General features: G+C 38.6%; 1 protein-coding gene across 3 annotated transcripts in view; it reads right to left on the reverse strand.

Annotated features, from left to right (window-relative positions):
• The window catches only part of tacc2 (transforming, acidic coiled-coil containing protein 2), a 57,777-nt gene that overhangs the window by 24,629 nt on the left and 12,563 nt on the right, over nucleotides 1-20,585 (reverse strand). For 2 of the 3 annotated variants that reach the window (XM_044137229.1, XM_044137228.1), the window contains exons 4-6: nucleotides 14,047-19,524; nucleotides 12,120-12,716; nucleotides 4,641-4,916 (exon numbers count right to left, since the gene is read on the reverse strand). In XM_044137229.1, the coding sequence (XP_043993164.1) occupies nucleotides 4,641-4,916; nucleotides 12,120-12,716; nucleotides 14,047-19,524 (6,351 nt within the window). The remainder of the gene's footprint in view (nucleotides 1-4,640; nucleotides 4,917-12,119; nucleotides 12,717-14,046; nucleotides 19,525-20,585) is intronic. The other variant, XM_044137230.1, reaches the window with a different exon arrangement.

Below are 20,585 nucleotides of genomic sequence, written 5' to 3' on the forward strand. Positions count from 1 at the left end.
GAATGCAATAATGTGTAGGGAGAGACGTACACTGTAAAATCTGAAGTTATAGAGTTTCCTACTTTTAGTTTGACGCACCTCTTATTAAAAATTAGAGACCTGGTAAAAATTTGCAAAAAGCCTTACAATAAATTAACCTTTTATTGTGGTCGGCTAATGTCACTTTTATAAATGAAGAAAAACCCAACTTTCTGTTTGAATACATTCATACAGTGAGTAATTTAAATCTATAATAGTAAAATATTGTCAATAAAATAACTAGTTAAATCTGCTACACCTCATTCTGCCAATAGTTTTCTACTTTTTTTACAAAGTACAATCATGCATATAGAAACAAGTTTTGTGTGAATTCCTCTTTACACAACCTAGAAATTTGTTTCAGATCATTATGAAAGCATAATGATCTGATCATTATGATCATTTAAATGCTGTGATCCTTTTTCCAGATGTCCTTCTTTTGTTTCATCTCCAACTCAACCGCAGTGTTTTTTTTTTGTTTTGTTTTTTTGTTTTTTTAATAAAGGATCAACTTTAGTCACATCTGAAAAGGCACATTTATCACAATTGAATAAAGCAAAATCCATATGTTTATATTTTCTGATGGTAGATTTCCAGGCTACCAATTTTTTGGGGGGGGGATAAAACTGGGCCTTCATTCAGCCTTGTGGCTACTGACTAAAATAAACGTTAGTTCCTGCTCTCCCTAAAGGGACTTTCAAAGATTGTTTTTTTTTTTTTTTTTTTTTCCAACAATGAGTAAACAAGTAAAACTCAAGTCATGGGTTGGATTTTCCATTTTTTTAGAGTGAAATAATACTGCTGCAAATAAAGTTAATTCAAATGCCCTTAACACATCATAACCAGGGATGTTAATAAATATTTTCATATCTGATTTCGTCTGTCTCTTTGTTGAAGCCCTGCTTTTCTCTCACTAACCAAAGCGATCAAGGAGTGGTTTCTTAAGTCATCTCTGTGACAGATGCGAAGAATGTGTCCTGTGGGCTTTGGATAGGGGGGAAGGATCCATTTCGTCAAATTCCCAAATGATTTCAGCTACAATGAGGAAAATGAGGCTAAGCAACTTGAGAAGAATAAATCTATTGTGCCCCCATGGGAAAGTGCGGGAATACTGGCTCTCTAGGATAACTTGAGCTGGCAGACGCTCCAACTTTCTGTACAGAGGTTTCAGGTGTAATACCTGTGACTGTCAGGACTAAAATAATTGTTCAAATTGCTCAACACAACCTGGAACACAAACCCAGTTGTGAGCATCAAAGTCATTCATTACTTGATGAATAAACTTGCAAAGCATACTGAGAAGGTATTATTCTTAAACTGGCTTGATGGTTGAACATTTACAATTCAAAGAAACCCATTCAAATGTAGCCGATTTCTAAAGTCAAAAGTACAGACCCAGCTAAAAGAAAAATCATTGATTATCGTTTCCCTTTAGACCGCCCACCCCCACAGAAGCTCAAAGATGTATCTAGGACACAGAAGTCTGTCCAATATCTGTTCCAGTAGGTTCAGTATTGAATGAAAAGGTTGTTCTTTTACAGTTGAGCTTTGCCCCTCAGTTTCAGCTGCAGAGCAGAAAGAAATAAAGAGTTCAGCCCATTCATGCACAGGAAAAACGACTGTGACAGGGTTTCCTGAAAGATTTATAACTGGGCTATGAAAGATTCAACTCAATATCCATTTTTATATCCTGTTTCAGACTCCAGTGCAATACAAAAAACTCCACAAAGAACATTTTGTCCTTTAGGGCAAATGGAAGTAAATGGTTGGTTGACGTGGCAACCTTCATTCTCCACTTATGGGATGTTCCTTCTGCCATGACCAGTCGTGCTAGCTAAACAATCATAGTTGTCAGCATTTACCTCACATCTATCATTCCTCACACTGTTTTCAAAGAACCAGGTGAATTCTTGTTTATGGGTTTGTTTGTTTTTTTACATAATTTTTATTTCAGAATTTTAAATAAATTTCAAGCTTAATTTTGAAGATTAAAGCAGTCATGTGTTCATTTTTGCAATGTCTTGACCACCAAAGTTCTTGGGGGAAAATTTAGCCAGCTCATATTAATCTGCACGGATGTTTTGATGGGGTGACGACAACTCAGGAGGTAGAAGTTCATCTTGTTACCCGTAGTTTGCCGGTACAAACCCGCAAACTCTAAGTATTTGTGGCGATTGTACGGCAGCCGTGCTTCTGTCAGCCTTCTCTCCATCAGCATGTGAATAACTGAACAGGGTGTGAAGTGCTTCGGAGTCCTCTGACTTGATAAAGCAGTGTACAAATACACTGTGTTTACCATGTAATGCCCAACAAAACTAGCAAAATCGGTCAATTGTTAAAGCTGAACTTAAGTGACATCACTTAAGACATATAGCAACTGATCCGACTTTTTACTGTGTGTACAAATAAGAAATATAAAAGTGGCTTGTGAAGAGGACCAGGGCAGAACTGAGTGAAAGGTGAATTAATGTCAGTTAACAGTCTAGGTGAAAAACCTCTTGTGATGTCATTGACACCTTTTTCTTAAGTAGTTTACATCTAAAAACTTTTTAATTTGGTGAAATGCTGCAGTGGAAATCCATACCTTAGTACTCTGCTTTTTTATTTTCAGTATTATTTTAAAAACACACCACTAAATAATTTTTTTAAATATCATCCATAGGAAAGAAACATACCGCTGTTTTGCTGTAACAAAAGATAACAATGAAAAATAACAGTCACAAGCAAAATAAGTAGAAGGTTTTCTGTGTCAAGTATGGAAATTTTAAAAACACATCTTAAATTACCTTCAGTTTGACCTTTCTCCTCAAAATTTAGAAGCCACTACTAGTAAATGTAATGGTCACAAATAATTTTTCAACCTCAAAAAAAAACAAACTAATGAAGAAAATTACCTAAAACTGAAGAGGTAGGTCTACACATGCTCTGGCATAATCGTACATAACTTTGGTCAAAAATGAAAATCTGTGGAGTCAAATATTAAATTTTTTCAAAGCTATGGATTCCTTTACACTGCACTCAAACAGGTCACTCAGAAACTATAAATAATATAACATTATGTCTCACTGGGGTTTTTTTTATCCTTCTGCTCCTCACTAAGCATGGCTTGTTTTCATAAAGCTAAATATTCACACAGCTGCTTCAAATAAATATGTACCTGGCTAGGCCTCCCTTGAGAAAGAGAGTGCTCTCTTTTGGTAAAATCAAGGTCAAATAAACTTCTGGATATTAGAAGTTTCTTGTCTTAATCATACAGATATGTGTATCATGAAATGCATCAGCACTGATTTGGCCCCCTGTGTTCAGTCATGCATACATGTGAGGACTTTAGCATTCCTCTGCACAGTTTGAAACAAAAAACACCCTCTGGTGTTTGCAAAAATCATTACACCATAGAAGCGGCTGAGTCATTCCTTCCAAATAAACTTTATGCAATAAAATGCAAAGCCAAGAGGGGCTGCAGAAGAAGGGTGTGGGTTAAACAATGAAAACTATTCACACTTTATATGTTGTGGCTATAATTTTGCAAGAGTTTCATAAGAAATACATGACTGTGTTCCAGATTTTTTTTTTAAATGCAAAGGCGTTTTGTCGAACTATGACTGCACATATAAAAACACAGAAGTTATAAAGAATACATGCAAGTATCAGTTGCTATGTTAAATTTTAAAACTCCAGTTTGACTTCATTTTGTGGGCAGCGTACATAGCAGTGTCAAGCTGTCCTTTTATAAGTGGGATAACAAGCCCAGTTGCTGACAGGGCATATAGGTTTATATGAAAACCTGATGCTGCTTTATGCTTGAACAGAACCAAAACATTGCTTTATAAAATTATGAGTACATGAGTACACCTTGCCCTTTTTGTAATTTTGCTACATAACAATAACAATTAGATTAGTTCTACTGGGATGTTATAAGACAAACCAACATAAAGTAATGCATAGATTTAAAATGCAAGGATAATTACATAGGAACAAAATCTTACTTAAAAAAAACCTAAAAATTGTAGTGTGCATTTGCAATCAGTACACCAGATAAAATACACTTAAGATTGCAATGTATCAAAATTAATACAAATACAATGAATTATAACTTTTGCACTAAAATAAACTCAAACATTTAAAAGTAGGGGTGATTTTCAACAAAAAAAGTTGCATTTTGAAATATCTACTGAGAAATATGTACTTACTTTGTAAACTACTGGATAGATATGTTTTTAGATATTTCCTCCTCCTCCTATTTTAAGAGCTTATTCTAAGATAAAATACCCGTTCAGCTGCATACTTATCATGTCAACATACACATGAGGTTCACATCTGAAATTTATTTCTTTGAGTTATGCAAAGAAGCCTTGCTGGATTTCAAAAAGCTCCTTGTTAAAGAATTGCAAGATCAGGATCTACAAGTTGCATAAGTGTGCCAGATGTCAATTTAATGGTATCATTTGACCAGAACTTTGATGCTAAAATTTAAGGGTTTTTGACTTTGGTGTTGACACAGGATAAATTCCAAGGTCCAAATTAAGTTGCATTGCATTTGTCAACGCTGAATTTTAAAGCTAAATGATAAAATTGCTTAAACATGGAGACATTTAGAGACAATGGTGTGTACCGTACCATACCTTAACAGAACCTGGCAGGGTGCAGACACAGGGTAAAGGTCCTCACAGGGTTCAGCAGGAAGTGTACAGGAGTCTATAGGGGGAGCAGGAGGAGGGCAGGGGGATGCAGGTGGGGTTGGTGGAAGTGTCTCCAAAGATGTGAGAGGGGCGAGTGCTGAGGTTTTGTGGAGGTGAGGAGGGATGGCAGGCAGGTGAGTAGTGCTGTGATCGTTGGGGGCAGAAGTGGGAGAAGTGGGGACAGGTTGGCTGTTCTCTGCCTGCTCAGCAAGGGAGAGCCTGCAGAGGGAGGGAAGGCAAAACATCAACAGGCGGACCAAAGAACAAACTACATTCTTTGTCATGTTTCTGTTCAAATGACGTATGAAGTAGACTTGACTAAAAGCAGAAGGTGACAGTAAGTCTTCCTGTTTGAAACTCAATCTTCAGCTTGTCTCATTATTTACCCAGACATGACAGTCTACTGTTTCAGAGACTTAGCCTGTTCAGCCTGATGGTGCAGGCTCTGTCATCAATGGCCTCCTGGTGGAGTGGATTGAGACCCTGATCTGTTTAGGCCTTATCACCAGTGGTAGGCTCTCTAATCTGACAGGCGTTGCCTTGGACACCCATGCAGCTGTTCTGCACTTGGGGAATGCCTCCTGTTTGACTTCAGAAATAGCCCTGCAGCCTCCTCTGACAACAAAATTCAGCCAAATGTAAGCAGACATGTTCGTTTTAGATGTTCCTACCAAGACATGTTATACTTTCAATAGGAAATCTTCCTTTATTTTCAGGTTTAACAAATTTAAACACATAAAAAAATGCAAGAAATAAAAATGTAGACATACAACCTGCAATGGGAAGCTAACAAAAAGGCCTCAATTTCTCATTGCTTTCCTGAAAGGAGCTACTGATTGAGCTGTTGCTGCTTTTAGCTTTATGTTATGCTGTTCTTTGCAGTAAAAAGTAAAGCAAGCCTTTCGATTTTAGGCTATTATCTTCTTAAAAGGAGCTGCTAAGGCATATAATTTAAAGTATCCTCCTAGATTTGTTTAATTTTTATTTATTGTTTGTTTCTGCAATAGGAAATAGTCCTGACCTAGTGCTTCTGTGTTTACATGTTTCTTACAAAATGGGCTTTACTTTAAGCTATTGCTGCCATTGATATTTTTCTTTAGCCCTGTCTTAGTGAGTCTGTATTTCGCTGTCACTTTTCTGAAAGGAGGTATTGATTAAGCAGTTGGGTTGAATAACTTTGACTACTCTTATTGTTTTTCTTTGCCATTGAAAATACTCCTGACTGAGTGTTTTCTTATGTTTTTCTGTGCACAAAACTTTTTTTCCACTGTCGTCACATTCTTCCTCGGGCTGAGAAACTGCTGGAAATTCAATCACCTAAAATCATGAATTGAGCTTCCTTACATGAACTCCCTTTTACCAACTAGCATTTTATGATCATCAGACTTAGTTTTTATGTAATTAAATTTTAATCTAACTATAGGACTGGGTTGTGTCTGAATGAACTGGATTCTCTAAATCTGGAACTTAATTGAATGCTCTGAATAAACTGAATTAGTACTTGTCTATTCACAAGTATGATGGTGAAAAGTTGTGGAATAAGCTCTGATTAGATAAAGTTTTATGTAAGTTCAGTATCAGCTGGCCCACTCAATGTAACAGCTGATGATTTCTAATTTAGCAGTGCCCACAGACATGATGAGCACATAGTCGCAGCAAGATAAATATAACAAATTAGAGCATATGAGCTGTTTCAAGTGGGACAAATTCAATCTCGTGGCATTATCCCTGCAAGCTGCCTGATACATTCTTACTGCCATAAATTCATCTGGGAGCTGGATAACACACTCTTAAACTTAAAGTTAAATTTAAAAAATTATTGTAAGAGCCTTTTTAATGAATAATTATACAATCTTATCATTCATTAATGAATGTTTGTAAACACATTTGACTGTGCTTTGAAAGGATTTCTGGCCTTTTTGGTTGCTAGTACCAAATAATCTACTGGAAACATCTGGGTTTGAGAGTCCAGGTGTTTTATGCCAGACTTTTAAATGAAACCAGCTGAAGTTTACCAGAAGAAAAAAAAAAAGAGTTTTTAAATTGCTGTAAAGATTGGACCATATCACACTTTCTGCAGCCAACAGCCAGCCCGTAATGCTTACATATAAACGCCTAAAGAAAACATCTATTGTTTGGCAAATTTGTACTTTGCCCTACTTTCTACTGCCATTATATTTTAAATGTCAGAATAAGTTGCAGATAATAATTTATCCAGTCAGGCAAAGCAGATAAATCTACAGTCACCAGGACAACTAGTCTATTTACATTCAAGAGTGGGTTTCAACACATCCAACTTCTCTTGGATGGATTCAACACTTTGCTGATTGTGTTCCAAACCTCCAGAAAAACAACGTATTCAGTCATTCTGCTCTCCAAAGAGTTATGCTCCTGTTTTACATTGCATGTATCAGAGAAAAGAAATACCAATTTCTATTTCTTCTTTTAGGTCTTCAGTAGTAACAGACCTAGAGTTTTTAAATTTATAAGGAGGTACTTGGTTAGTGTGAGTCATGTAATTAACTGCTCAGTTAAAGAGGGGCAATTTCTAACTTCCTAGAAAACGCCAATTATTACTCCCAGTTTCTAAATCTGCTGAAGGCACTTATTAGTGATTTTAAACCTATCAAAATTCTTCCAGCAGAACCCAAATACATTAAATAAAAAATAAAAATAAAATATATACAATACATATATATATATTTTCTAGAAAATATCAAAGCAAACAGTGGTGGTATAGTCTGGGCCATTTTTCTTTCACGCAGATTACAAATTATCTCAGCGGGTGGATATTAATGCTGGTTTACCTCAAAGCTCTGCAATGGATCCTCTGATTTTTACTCTATATATTAATGTAAAGTTTTCGCCTAATGCTCAGATGTATGCATATGAAACTTTTATTTATTCACAAGCAAAACCAAACACTAGTCGGCAGAAAAGTGGTCTGCTGTGGTAGTTAAGATCTCTAACTGGATATGTAACTCATGCCTGCTTTGTGATGTTGAGAAATCCTTTTAAAGTTTGTAAAGATCCAGATTCAGATGTTACAGAGCAAGGAAAACATTTCATTACTAATGGCAAACAGTTTTGCATCTCACTTTAAAGGACATGTTTAAAAGATTGCAGCCAATTTATTTTTAGTTTGATTAATTTCAGAAATACAAAAGAAGTAATTTACTCAGGCTTCAGAGAATTACACAAATACCATGAATTGGTCACAAATGAATTACCAATACTGAATAAAAAGTCCAACTCACTATCATTGTAGGGCTTCAACTAAATATAATTATATATTTTGGGAAAACAAGATAAATACTTGGATAATTTAGTAGTGTGTAAAATATGATATGATTACGTGATAGACTAAGGACTCAGAAATCCTCTTAGATATAACAGTGGATTGGATATACAGCTCTTTGCAAAAGTATATATACCCCTTGGATGTTTTTAAATGTTTTGTCCCATTACAACCACAAACTTCATCAGATTTTACTGGCAGTTTGTGTGACAGAACAGCACAACAAAAAAGCAGAGCCCAATTTTGAAGTGGAAGGTAAAGAACCCGTGTGTTTTAAAAGTATTTTGCAAGTAAAAGCAACACATGTATTTGTATTCAGGCGCCTTTACTCTGAAATCGCTAGTTAAAATCCAGAGCAACCAAAAGTAGGGACAGATTAGAAATCAATATCACCAGCTTTTAATCAGACATGCAGCCAAAAGGGTCCATTGTAACTCTGCAGGAGTTGCAGAGATTCACAAGACATCTGTTAATTGTGAACTCCATAAATCTGATCTTTAAAAAATAAGTCATGATTCATTGTCTTTCGTTTATGCAAGATAAAGTCTCAGAAGTGAAATGTCCAGGAGGGCCAAGAAACAACAAGCATTGTGTGGAGGAAAACCAAACCTGCAAACCACCATAAACACACTATCCGCTAGGAGTGGTCAACCTTTCACTATCTCGCAATTTGACTCAAAATCAATGCTTGATTCAAAATGATTATTCGTAATGAATTCTGATTTAGTCTATAGGTGCGCAAAGCATTCTTATGATATACTCCATTCTGGTTTGCAAGGCAGAATGAATAAGGGAGACATTAAAGTGTCTTTTTCACATTTATTAAATTTTAAATATTAATGAATGCGTGGATGTAATAACTCCCTTCCTGCAATCCTCTGTCTTGCTTTTAATAAATTGATCAAGAAGGAAGCATGCCACCATTCTGCAGACAGCCTCCTCCTAAGAGGATTTGCAATTTCAGAAGTTTTTAGCCATTTGACAGTGTTTGAGGTCCTTTGGTCAACAACTGTAAAAAACTTACATATTTCCTCACAACATCTGACATTTTAAATTGATTCTGAATAGGAGTAAATGGGAATCATAATTCTTATGTGAATCAATTTTTAGCACACTACTACTATCTCTGCTGTTAAATATGGTGGTGGCAACATCATGCTGTGGGGAGGCTTTTTTTCAGCAGAGACAAGAAAACCTGGAATAGACTTGAATAGGGTCAGTATCATCTTACACCAGAACAATGATTTGAAACGTCTGTTAGTCTGGTCTAGTCAAAGTCTATACCTAAATCCAGTCGAAACGCTGTGCCAACTGCTCTCAGTCAAATCTGACAGTGAAGAAGAGGAATAAAATTCAGTTCCTTGATGTGTAAAGCTGGAGAAGACCAATCCCAAAGGCCTGCAGCTATAATCGCAATGAATGGTGAAGCACACCACACTTTTCAGATTTTTGTTTGCACAAATTTTGTGATTGTGATATGCTGAAATGTTCAAAGGGTGTAATTCTAAACCTGAAGAGCCACAGCTAGTTTTATGTGGTAATGCAAATTTTCATAAATAACAATTTTCAAAAGTACTTTGGGTTCAAACTGAATGCAGCTCTTTAAATTTCCTTAGTAACCTCCAAAAATACACTACGAATACAGCAGTTGATCAATCCAGACATATTTCTAGAGAAAACATTCAGGATCAAGTTAAGCAGCTTTCCAGTTTCTGTAAATTACAGGTAAACTCTCATCCAGTTGTCAGAGGCGGAAGTATAACATGCTGATACTTGTTGACTTTCTTAAATGGGAGGCAGCAAAGTCTATGCTCAACTTCACTACACAAAATCCTTCCATACTGTCATTTCTCTGTCTGTCCCGCCCCTCTGCCCATCTGCTGGGGTCAACAGTGGCTAAGAGTAATTAGCACAAGTTACCTCCAGACCATCTGCTGCGTCCACCTGGAAGGATTTAAGCACCAACACACTTGTTCTACAAAAAACAACCAAAAACAAAACAGCAGCAGCTCTCTGTCAAACTCACCCAGATATCCCAGATTTCAGCTGTGGAAAGGATCCATCACAGAAAATATAACTTTAAGATTTAACTTTTACTCAGTTTCTTCTTTACTCCTCAAACAGGAGAACCTGTGACTACACCTCCTTCTCCTCCTCCTCTCTGTCTGTGACTCCGTCGCTCACTCTCACACACGCTCAAGTGTTTCTCTGAAGCCTGGCTTTTGTTCCTGCCTGTGCGCTCTGTGAAAATGACTTCAGTGGGACTGTGTCCTGCCCAAATTCCTCCCACTGCAGGCTTCAACTCACAAAGCCGCACAGACTGAGTAGAACTGACAGCTACGTTAGCCTTCGGGGGCGGAGGAAAATACAACATATGCCCAACCTCACACACACATCATTGGCTAGGCAGTCATATTTTTGTCTGCCGCATGTTTGCATGTGTAACCTTATCTATCACTGACATATGGGAGTGTATATCACTGTTATTCTTTCTCTGAGAGAAGTTGTGGGTCTATGTGGGGACAAATGCCGAGACTGACAGGCAGCAAGTGCTGCTCTGGCATGTAATCGCCTCTTCGGCATGCAACAGGCGGCGCATATGAAGCATGAATGAGAAGGTAGTTGGTAGAAAAAAGTGAATAACACAAAATCAAGATCCCTACATGTTTACACTAATTAGTTTTACTTGTATTCACACCCTATTAGGTGTCTAGTATTTGCTCTTATAACAAAATTTTTAAGTATGTTTTAATGTGAAAGACCAACTAAAAGCAGTGCGTAGTTGGTTAGAGTGAAAGACAAATGATATATGAACTTTAAAAATCTGAAAAGTGTGGCATACATCTGTATTCAGTAACCTCTCCCAACCCCTCCAATCCCGAACCTGTTTGTAGAAGCGACCTTTGGGGTTTATCAATTTTGTGGAGAAATTAAAGTTTTTGACCATTCTTCTCTGTAAAATAGCTCAAACTCAGATATTTTTAATGAAATGGGTAAATGAGTGTTATTTTTTGAGTCTTCCCACAAATTCTTCATTTGGATTTAGGTCCAGACTGTTGATTTTGACTGAGTAATATGAACACATGACTGCTTTAATCTAACATTTTATTGTAGCCCTGGCTTTTTATCTAAATGTGCTCTCCAGCTGGACAATTAATTTTTTGCACCAGTCTCAATCTTTTCCCAATCTCAAACAGGTTTTCTTCCAGTATTGACCCTTTTGTAGCTCCACCCATCTTCCCAATTACTCTGACCAGCTTCTCTTTATGAATTCCCAGCTTGTCTTGCATCAATGTGAACTTAATTTGCTAATAAGTTGACTTTTTATGTAACTGAATATGCTGAGTTTAATTATGGATGTCAGGGTAAAGGGATTGATTACATGGGTATTTCGCCCTTAAACTTATTTATAAACATTGTTAACTTCTACTTCACTGTTCTGCACTAATCCCAATAAAATACTTTGAAGTTTCAAAGTTAACAAAGTCCTTAATCTTTTTAATAAAAAAGCAGCAAACAATTAACTTAGTGAACTAAGATCTGATAAAAAATTTTCAAAAGTCAAACCAGACGAGTCAAATAGAAGCTGAACTAAAAACAACAATGGCCTCAAAGGCAGAACAGACTGGCAAGGCTCCTGCTAATTGGTTTGATCAGACATGGTGAAACCACTGCCGACATAAGAACCCAACCAGACATCCTCCGAGGCTCTGAGAGCCAACCAAATTTATTTTAAACACATAAAAGGCAGGAAAGGAAAGGGGCTGAAGTTGAAAACCCCTATGAGATGTACTAATTTGCAAGACAGAATATAAGTTATGGATTGTGCCTAAAAGATTGTAAACAAATACAATGTTAATCATTCTGGGAAAAAATAGATAGCCTATAAAATTCATCAGGTTTTATTCACCTAAATATATTAAAAGGTATGTTTCTATGCTCCAGATCTTGAGTAAGTCCTAGAGGAGCAGTCTGTTGGTTGGTGCCTATAGGAAAATATGATGGATCAGGTTACTGGACTACAAATCACATCCTGTTTATCTGATGAATTATATTTTTAAATATTAGACTTACAAAAACAATTAAGCTACTGACTGATAGCTTAATTTTTAATATCAGCTTACCCACTATTCTGTAGCTCTGTGGAGGGATGTTCGATTGTTTCTGGCACCTCAGTTTTCTCAACAGGAACTCTGAATGGCTCCACAGGTGGGACCTCGATGGGTTTTTCTTCTGGCTCTTCTAAAAGCTGCTGCTGCTGTTGTACGGTCTCTGTTCTTGGCTCGTTTGGTGGTAAATCTTCTAGATTTGGAGTTTCTCTGACTTCTACCTCATTTCTGGCTGCTACGAGAATCTCTTCTGTCTCTTGAGCAGGTTTTGGGATTTTAGTGTGCTCTGTTGCTTCTAAAACAGACTTCCTGTCCAACAACGTTTGAGATGATTCTTGTTCCAAAGGTTTGGTTGTTTTGGATGATTCTCCTGGGAGCTCAGCCTTCGAAGTCAGATCTGCCAAATATTTTATTGGTTCAGGAAGATCCACCTTCTCTAAAGGTTTAGGAAGATCACCTGGCCTCTTCACAGCACTCGGATATGAGCTTTGAGCGGCATTTTCCTCTGTTTCCTCTGGTGGTAGGATCACCTCATCTGATATCAGTGCAGAAGGAATCTCCTCAGTGGGAGTTACAAACTCAACCTGAGGAGACTCCAGAGATGGGAGTGGTCTGAGAAAAGAACAGAAGAAAAGGGTTAATGGAGTTATTGCTTGACAGAAAAAGTCCAAACAAATGGCAAGTTAGCGTGGATTTATGAAGGTTGTGTTTACAGAAATGTTGACGGTGTGTTTGTGTGAGAAGAGGCTCGTTGTCTCCCTAGAGATGTCACAGCTGATGTCATCCTTTTGAACATAATGGGCTGCTTTACTTTCATTAGAGTTCAACCAGCAGTCATATGACTCAATTCAAACACAAAGTGCAGCTCTGTGTTTACATCCTCATTCATATTCATTGTCACGATGCTCTCCTCAATAGCACTCCAAACAAGGCCTGGACAGCCTGTTACTGTGATGTCGATTTAAAAACAGAAATTATCACAAAAAAAAAAATGTCTGCCTGAATTCAAAGACAGTAAAGAAATACTTCAGATTTGTTTTGTTGTGATGCTCCGTGATGATATTATCAGTAATAGTCTAAAAATTATCTTATCTTATCTTATTTAACATAATTTTCAAAAGGAGTTAGACACAAAATGAATTAAATAAAAATAACATAATTAATAAAAAAGTGTTGATATGTGGTTTTAATCAAAACAAAACTATATTAAGAATATAGTAAGGATTATTATTCACAATTAACAGATTCTCTAACTATCTGATTACCATTCCATCAGTGAAGATTGGATTTAGGATGCATTTTTATTTGTCTTTCAGACTGTTTTGTCCACAGTCTAAACAAATATCAGAATAAATCTAATAACTCTGGTCTTGCTTGAGTTGGTTAAAATATAGTTTGTGGCCAGTGTTAATTATATTTGTGAGGTTTTTTCTGCTTCTTCACTTCCTTAGTAAAAACTTCTTTCATTTGTAAAAATTTCCTTCCTTTGAATTTTCATTCATTAGGCTTAAGTATATAAATATCTCTGACTTTTAATTTTAGTCATATCACAGTTAGAACAAATTAGTTTGAAGTTTTTGTGTTTTGTTTTGTTTTTTCTTTTTTTTCTTTTTTTTGCACATAACGTGAATATAATGCAAACTTCAGCATGGTGTCGTCTTTCAGACCTGTTCTATACAGATGAACTGAAGAACTACCCACAGCTTAAGACCGGTACCCTAATCTGTCTATTGATGCCTCCCAGTGATCACAATGTGACTTTAGCCTTCCACATCTCTACATACTTACTAAGAAATATTATCTGTCAGCTACATGTAGGGGAACCAGAACTATGAATACCTTTGACAGAATCTCACCACAATAAATCCAAATCCAAACTACCAACTAATATGATCCCCTTAGGACGATTTTAAAAACTGTGTGAACATGCTATTGTGTTTACCTCAAGGCATCTTGTGTATTCACTTGTTCGCTCTGAGAGAGGGATGCAGCGTCTTTTAGGGCTTGAATCCAGTTTGTTTCTGGTTCCTGGGATCCTTGCTCTGGATCAGGACTCTCTGAAATGTTTTCCTCAACAAGAGAGCAGCAGGCAGGAGTCTTTTCAAGAGGTTTTGCATCACGCCAGGAAGCAGTGGCAGGGGGCTTTACCTCAGCAATATCCTGGGGTTTTGAAAATGCCACCTGATCATGGTGTTTCTCTGACTCATCAGGAGACGGGATGGTGGTTGAAATAACAACAGATGGGATGATGGCACCAGTACTTGTTTTATCTATCACACTACAGTCTATTTCAGTTTCCATAGTGCAGCTAACTACCCCTTCTGAGGACCAAGCAGGGGTTTTTGTGCTGCTCTGTGGCAAGTCATTGTTAAAGAGACTGGACTCTGATTCTGTTCCACTTTCTTTATCATTTAAATTTGAAATCACTTGCTTTCTTGCATTTTTATCACTATCAGCTACTTGCAACCCCCTTTGTTCCCTTTCCTCTATCAAACCTGCCTTGTCTTCTTTTGGGATTTCCTCATCATTAGAGCTTTTTATGGCTGTTTGTACTACTTGGCTGCTGTCTGTGTCAGAGGTTTTATTGCAGCTTTGCAGCTCTGCATCCTTAATGTCACCCCATTGGCTTTCTTTAGCTGAGGCAGCACTAAAGTCCTCTCCCCTAGTTTCTGCTTCCCCAACATTTTGCCGTGTGCTAAACCCTTTCGGATAAACTTTATCAGCTTGGTTTGCACTTGAAATATGAGTGTCTTGACTGTCTGTGCTGACTTTTGATGAAACTGAGTGTTGGCTAGCTGAAGTCGAAGCAAACTCAACAGATGCAGCACTGTTTTTTAACATTTCACATGTTCTGTGCTGGTCCATGTTAGTTATTTGTTCTGGCTTTGTGTTTCTGTTTGACTCATCTAGCTCTAAACTAGGGTCTATATTCACATCTAATCTCTGCATAATCTCACCTACTTGAGAGCAAACAGTTACTAACCCTGAGTAAACTGATGCTTTTCCATCTGCACCATTTTCACTTCCATTTAAATCTACAGAAATGCCAGATGTCACCTCTTCTTTCACTGCAAATCTAAACAACTCATCCTTGTTGACTGACTCAAACAAACTCTGATCAGAGCAGACTCCCTCCTCTGGACTTGCAGGTTGAGTCCAATTGCAAATCTTTTCTTTGCTGTCAGCGGTTCCACCTGACATCTCCTCTGTGGAATGTGTGGATCCCAGACACTGCTCCCTTTGCTCTGGTTCTTGAGCAAAACTGTTTAGATCTTGCAAGTCCTGTGATTGGCCAAAAGTTGGGCTCAGATCTGGTGCAGTGTCAGTCTCAGAGCTACATTCCAGCACTGCTGTCACAATTTGCCTCAAACTCTGGTCATAAACAGTCTGAGTATCAGTGTTAGACTCCAACTCAGGAGGTAAAAATCTTTCAGATATTCTGCTGGAAGTTGAGGAAGCTTTACTTCCACATTTAGATGGAAAGCTCTTATTGCTTTCTTCTTCGTTTGCTATTTCTGTTGGCGATGATTCAGTCTCCATATTGTGTTTACGTTGTGGCTGCAGAACTGCTGTTCCCACAAAAACAGCCTCTTTATCTGGGTCTGTCTTTTCTATCTGCTGCATTTTGTTATCTGCTACTTCCTCTTGATTATCCATGGTTATGTCTTCTTTTAGTTTCTTTTTTTCCCCCATACTATCATTTTCAGTGTTAACATATGTCTCATTAGTAGGGTAGTTGATACATGCTAGGTCATCTCTGTTAGATGTCTCAATAATAGTAGAGTCTGGCTTATCGAGACATGTTGGCATTATATTACCAGATTTTTCCTTTGACAGTACATCATCTGCAGCTGAAGACTGGGCTGCAACAGTCAAATTTTCCACTTGTGAACAAGGATTATTCAAATTCTTTGTGCGAGATATCAGGAGTTCATCATCAGAGTGCTCAGCACAATCTCTATCCTTCAGCCCCTGATAGGTTTCATCTGTTCTCAAACTGGCACTACGGTGATTCAGATTCTCTACTAAAGACATCTGGCTCATTTCACCACCTTGATAGCATGCCACCTCTCTAGAGACACTGGTGCAGTCCTCATCAGTACTGCGGCTATCTATGTTCTCTGGAAAAGAGACATCACAGTCGGTAATAAACTCCAGGTGACTCATCATTGGTCCAGGAGGCTGTAATGCAATGGGTGAGTTGCTGACAGAGCCAGTCTCTTCCTTTGTCAAACCAGTAAAACCATCCATGAGTACCTCAGTAGACTTCATGACATCAGTAAAGACTGGTCCAGTTTGAGGGGTTTCATCTAAACAGGAAGGCTGAGAGGAGGGCTCTAGAGGTTTTGATCCAGAGCATGTTGTGGGGTCAGCTTCAGATACATTTTGCTGGTTCACTTCTTTTTCTTCAAGGGTCACAGCAGCATCGTGTTTTGAAGATAAATCTTCCTGCAGGCATGTGGTCTCACCTAAATTTCGAGTCTCACTGTCAATATCATGCTCTTCCTTATCCATCTGCTTCCCCCCAGTGGGAGAGAAAAGTTGTTTTGAGTATCCCTCTGCTTCGGCCATTCCCTTTAAGTGTATAGCATTTTTATCATGGTGGTCATGATCTAAGGCAATTTTGTTAGTGTTGCCTTCACCCGAAATGGCCGTTCGTTTTTCTTGAACCTCATTTGAACCACGCATTTCTTCTTCATCCTTCATCAAACCTTTACTTGTGGAGTTTTCTGGCATATCAAAGCTGAGGTGATTGAGGAAGGTATAACTGGCCTCTGTCACAGGATGGTGCAACGTCTCATGAACAGTCAACGGAGGCAAAGAAGCACAGTCCAAACCTAGAACGGGCATGTTTGTGAGAGTCTCAGAGGAGCTGAGCTTAAAATTAACATCATCAGCAAAGTGAACTCTGTTACCTCCACTGCTGGTGCACAGAAGGACACCTCTTCCAGTCATGTTGGGACTACCACTCTCACTCTGGGTATTGGCTGTACTTTCGGGTGTTTTCTCTTCAATGCTACAAGGTCCAACCTGTTGATCCAATGTTGCTTGTTGCTCACTTCGTTGTGATGTATTCAAAGGCTGAGGTGAGGTAAAAAGCTGGAAGATGTGGTTGCAGTTCCTTTCCGCGATGATTGATATCTGACAAGGTTGTTCCAAAGACAGTGCTTCCTCTGAAACCAGTTCTTGTATTGGTTCAGTCTTTATCTCACCGTCTATATTGCTGGAGTTCTGCTGCTGCTCAGAGTAAGAGGGAAGAGGTAAAACTGTCAAGTCATGCTGCTTGTGATAGAAACACTCCTCTTCAGAGCTCTCAGGAATGGTAGCGATCGCCTCACCCTGGCACGGTGACTTCAACTGTGACTCGGCAACATCACTGGGCAGACTCGCTCCCGTCTTGACTGATGACACCCCTCCAGCAGAGCCTTTCAGCTGGCTCGGTAAATTGTGCTCTCCAGCAAGCCCTCCTTTTTCTCCTACCTCCCCTCCTTTTCTTTCCCCTCCCTCTTCCGATCTTTCTAAATGTGCACCACTGTGATCCTGGAAATCAAGACCAAAGGTATTCGTACAGCCTTCGGAGAATAGCAGCTCCTTTTCAGCGTCCGTCTCTTCAGCTGGTGAGATCTCTGTGTCTGTGCTGTGAATGCACGCCTCTCTCAGTCCCTTAATTTCAGCCTCAGCCAAGTTGCGTGGCATTTTGCTGCTGCATCTTTCCTCACAATCAGTCTCCCCCTCTTTGGACGAGAATGGAAGCGTGCAATTTCCCTGAGAGCAGATTAATGAGACGAGGTGGGGGCTCTCCTGGAGTTTGTCTCTTTTTACATCCACAGAGGCAGGATAGTCTGCTCTTCCGTCCAGTTTGCCTTCTCCTGCTCCTTCCTCACTCTCTGCAACTGCTACAGTACCCACCGTCTCCTGTAGATCACGGCTCACACTTTCTCCCTCTCCCTCGCTTTCTATCACTTCTGACAGTGTGGGTGTTGTCCATGGCAACGTATTAACCACTATTACGGCATTTCCAAGGCCGCTCTCCACACAACCGTCTCCCACACAAGTTCTGCTGTTCGAGAGTACGCTCTGATCCTCTGCTGTGGGTATTTTAGTTTCTGTAGTAACTATAGCCTCCTGTCTCTGTGCATTCCATCCCTTTTCACTAGAATCACCTTGTCTGGTAGCTGCAGTTTGGAGATTTGTTGCTGATGTACTGTGTATGCCATTTCCTCCTTCAGTTACATGTTGCTCACACTCTGAGCTCTGATCATTAACATTCATATACATATTGTTGTGATTCTCTGACTGATGAGTCCCCTGTGAAAGGAACTGCATGGAGTCAGGTGAACAGGCTGAGGCAGTAAGATGATCCAGATTGCTTTGAGGGGAAGACTTTTGCATTCCCAAGGGATTCAGCAGTTGCTTGTAATCAGTCTCTTCCCCACAAGTCAGAAGCTCAGAGTCTAGCTCCGACACAGATGCAGCATTTTCTGCTAAATCTGTGTGAGTGCCAACATATGAGAGTGACAGAGTCCGTTTTTCAGTTTTGGACTGCCAAAGCTCTGTCTTTGCTTCCTGGTCACTCTCTGCACTCTTTTCTATCTTCTTCTTTTTCTTGTGTTTCTTTTTCTTTGCTTCTTTGTTCTGTCCAAATTGTTTCTCAGATTTTGATCTAGACTGATTATCCTCCCTTTGCTCATCTGTTTCTTTTTTTGATCGTGAAGCTAAACCATTTGACTCCTCTGTACAAACATTGATATTAAACTCATCATTTGTGTTTTCCTTCCATAAGGTCACAGCCTCTGGTATTCCTCTTGGGCTTTCTTCTATCATCTCTGTATCACAATTATTTGAGCTGTTTATCTCAGTAGTGAGACTCAGAGCAACATGCTCATTTAAAGTCTTTAAGTTTCTCTGTTCTTTTGGAGATTCCTTATTTGTATCTGATTTCTCCTCTTGTTCATTCACCTCCCTTTTTGACTTAAGCTCTGAACATTTCTCCATGCTCTGATTTGCTTCTACTTTATTTTCCATCTCTGTTTTCCTAGAGTTATTCTCCTTTCCTAGAATGTAATCCCTAAAACTAAACACAACTGTATCCATTTGACTTTGTGCTGCCTCACTGTTTCCATGTGTACTCTCGTTTCCACGGGCCCTGTTGCTATGTCCTGGCTGCACTGCAACTGGAAGTGGTGAGAACGATTTGCTGGACTCATTAACCATCCCCTCATTGGTTGCCGTCCCTCCTACATCCTGAGTCATTTCAGACTCCTTAGAAGAGAGCATGCCCAGCGACGCCATTTGTTCTTCGCATTCTTGGAAGGCCATTTGGAGTTCCTGGTCCAAGAAGTTGGTTGGGGAAGGTGTCAGGGGTCCTGGCTGAGGTGAAGAATGGACATCTGGGATTACTGGCTGGGTGCCATCTGGCCTGAGATGAGGGCAGGGTGACACGGTTAGGACGAGACAGACAGACAGCTGCTCATTCCACGATGCCGTTGAGCATTGCTATTGGCAGAGCAGAAGTCCATGCTCAGCAAACACAACACCCAGTTGCACTTCAAGATGCTTGGGATGGCCCTTCCTGAGCAAGAACTGAATGTCAGCCTTTTCTAATATTATAGTTAAAGAACATGCACATCTTTTTACAAACAGACCAGAGCACAAACTACTTCTAATTAACTTCATTAAATCAGTTCTCACTGATCTCCCTATTTAAAGATGTGAAACATTAATAGATTCATGAAGCTGTTAATTCAAACACATTCAGGAATTCACAATGATCTGTGACACTTTTGCTCATGTTCACCCTGGATTCATGCAGACATGCTTCTGGCAGGAAGTCGCAGTGAAATATGAATTGATGTTTCTTATTTTTGTTAACAGAGATCTATATGAACTAGATGGTCACTAACAAAAACAAAAAAAAATCTAATCTTTTTAGATCAGTGTATGCATCAGATTCCTAACACTTTTCGGTGTGAATGCCATATTATGGGTGAGGTGTTAAAGAGAAAGTCAGCAGAGACAAAACAAATATAATAGGCTTGAAAGTAAATCGTATTTTCTACAACAAGTTAAGATGCGTCTTCACTTCATTATGGCTGCTACTTAAACACACTGTGACACATTCGGCAAAGTTTCACCATTTATGAGAGTAGTTGCTTTACATAAAAAAAAACCTGTTAAATAAATTGGTATTTGTGATGGTAGGAGTACAAATTGTGGAAAGGTGTATCAATACTTTAGAAAGAAGCTTATATTACTAGTTAAAATGACTTTTAAAAAATTACAAAAACACTTGAATGAGCAAGGGTGGTTGCATTTATATGAATGTATTATTTATTAGCCTTATTTAAAATTATTGTTGCATTATATGCAGTGTCCTGAGTTTTGCTCATCTCACTTTTTAATAACCCATCTAAAAAGGAAGAGCACAACTACATAGCTACAAAGAGAATAACTGTACAACTAAACCAATGAGTCAGTCAG

This window comes from Gambusia affinis, linkage group LG13 (genome assembly GCF_019740435.1).
Source record: "Gambusia affinis linkage group LG13, SWU_Gaff_1.0, whole genome shotgun sequence".
NCBI lineage: Eukaryota > Metazoa > Chordata > Actinopteri > Cyprinodontiformes > Poeciliidae > Gambusia > Gambusia affinis.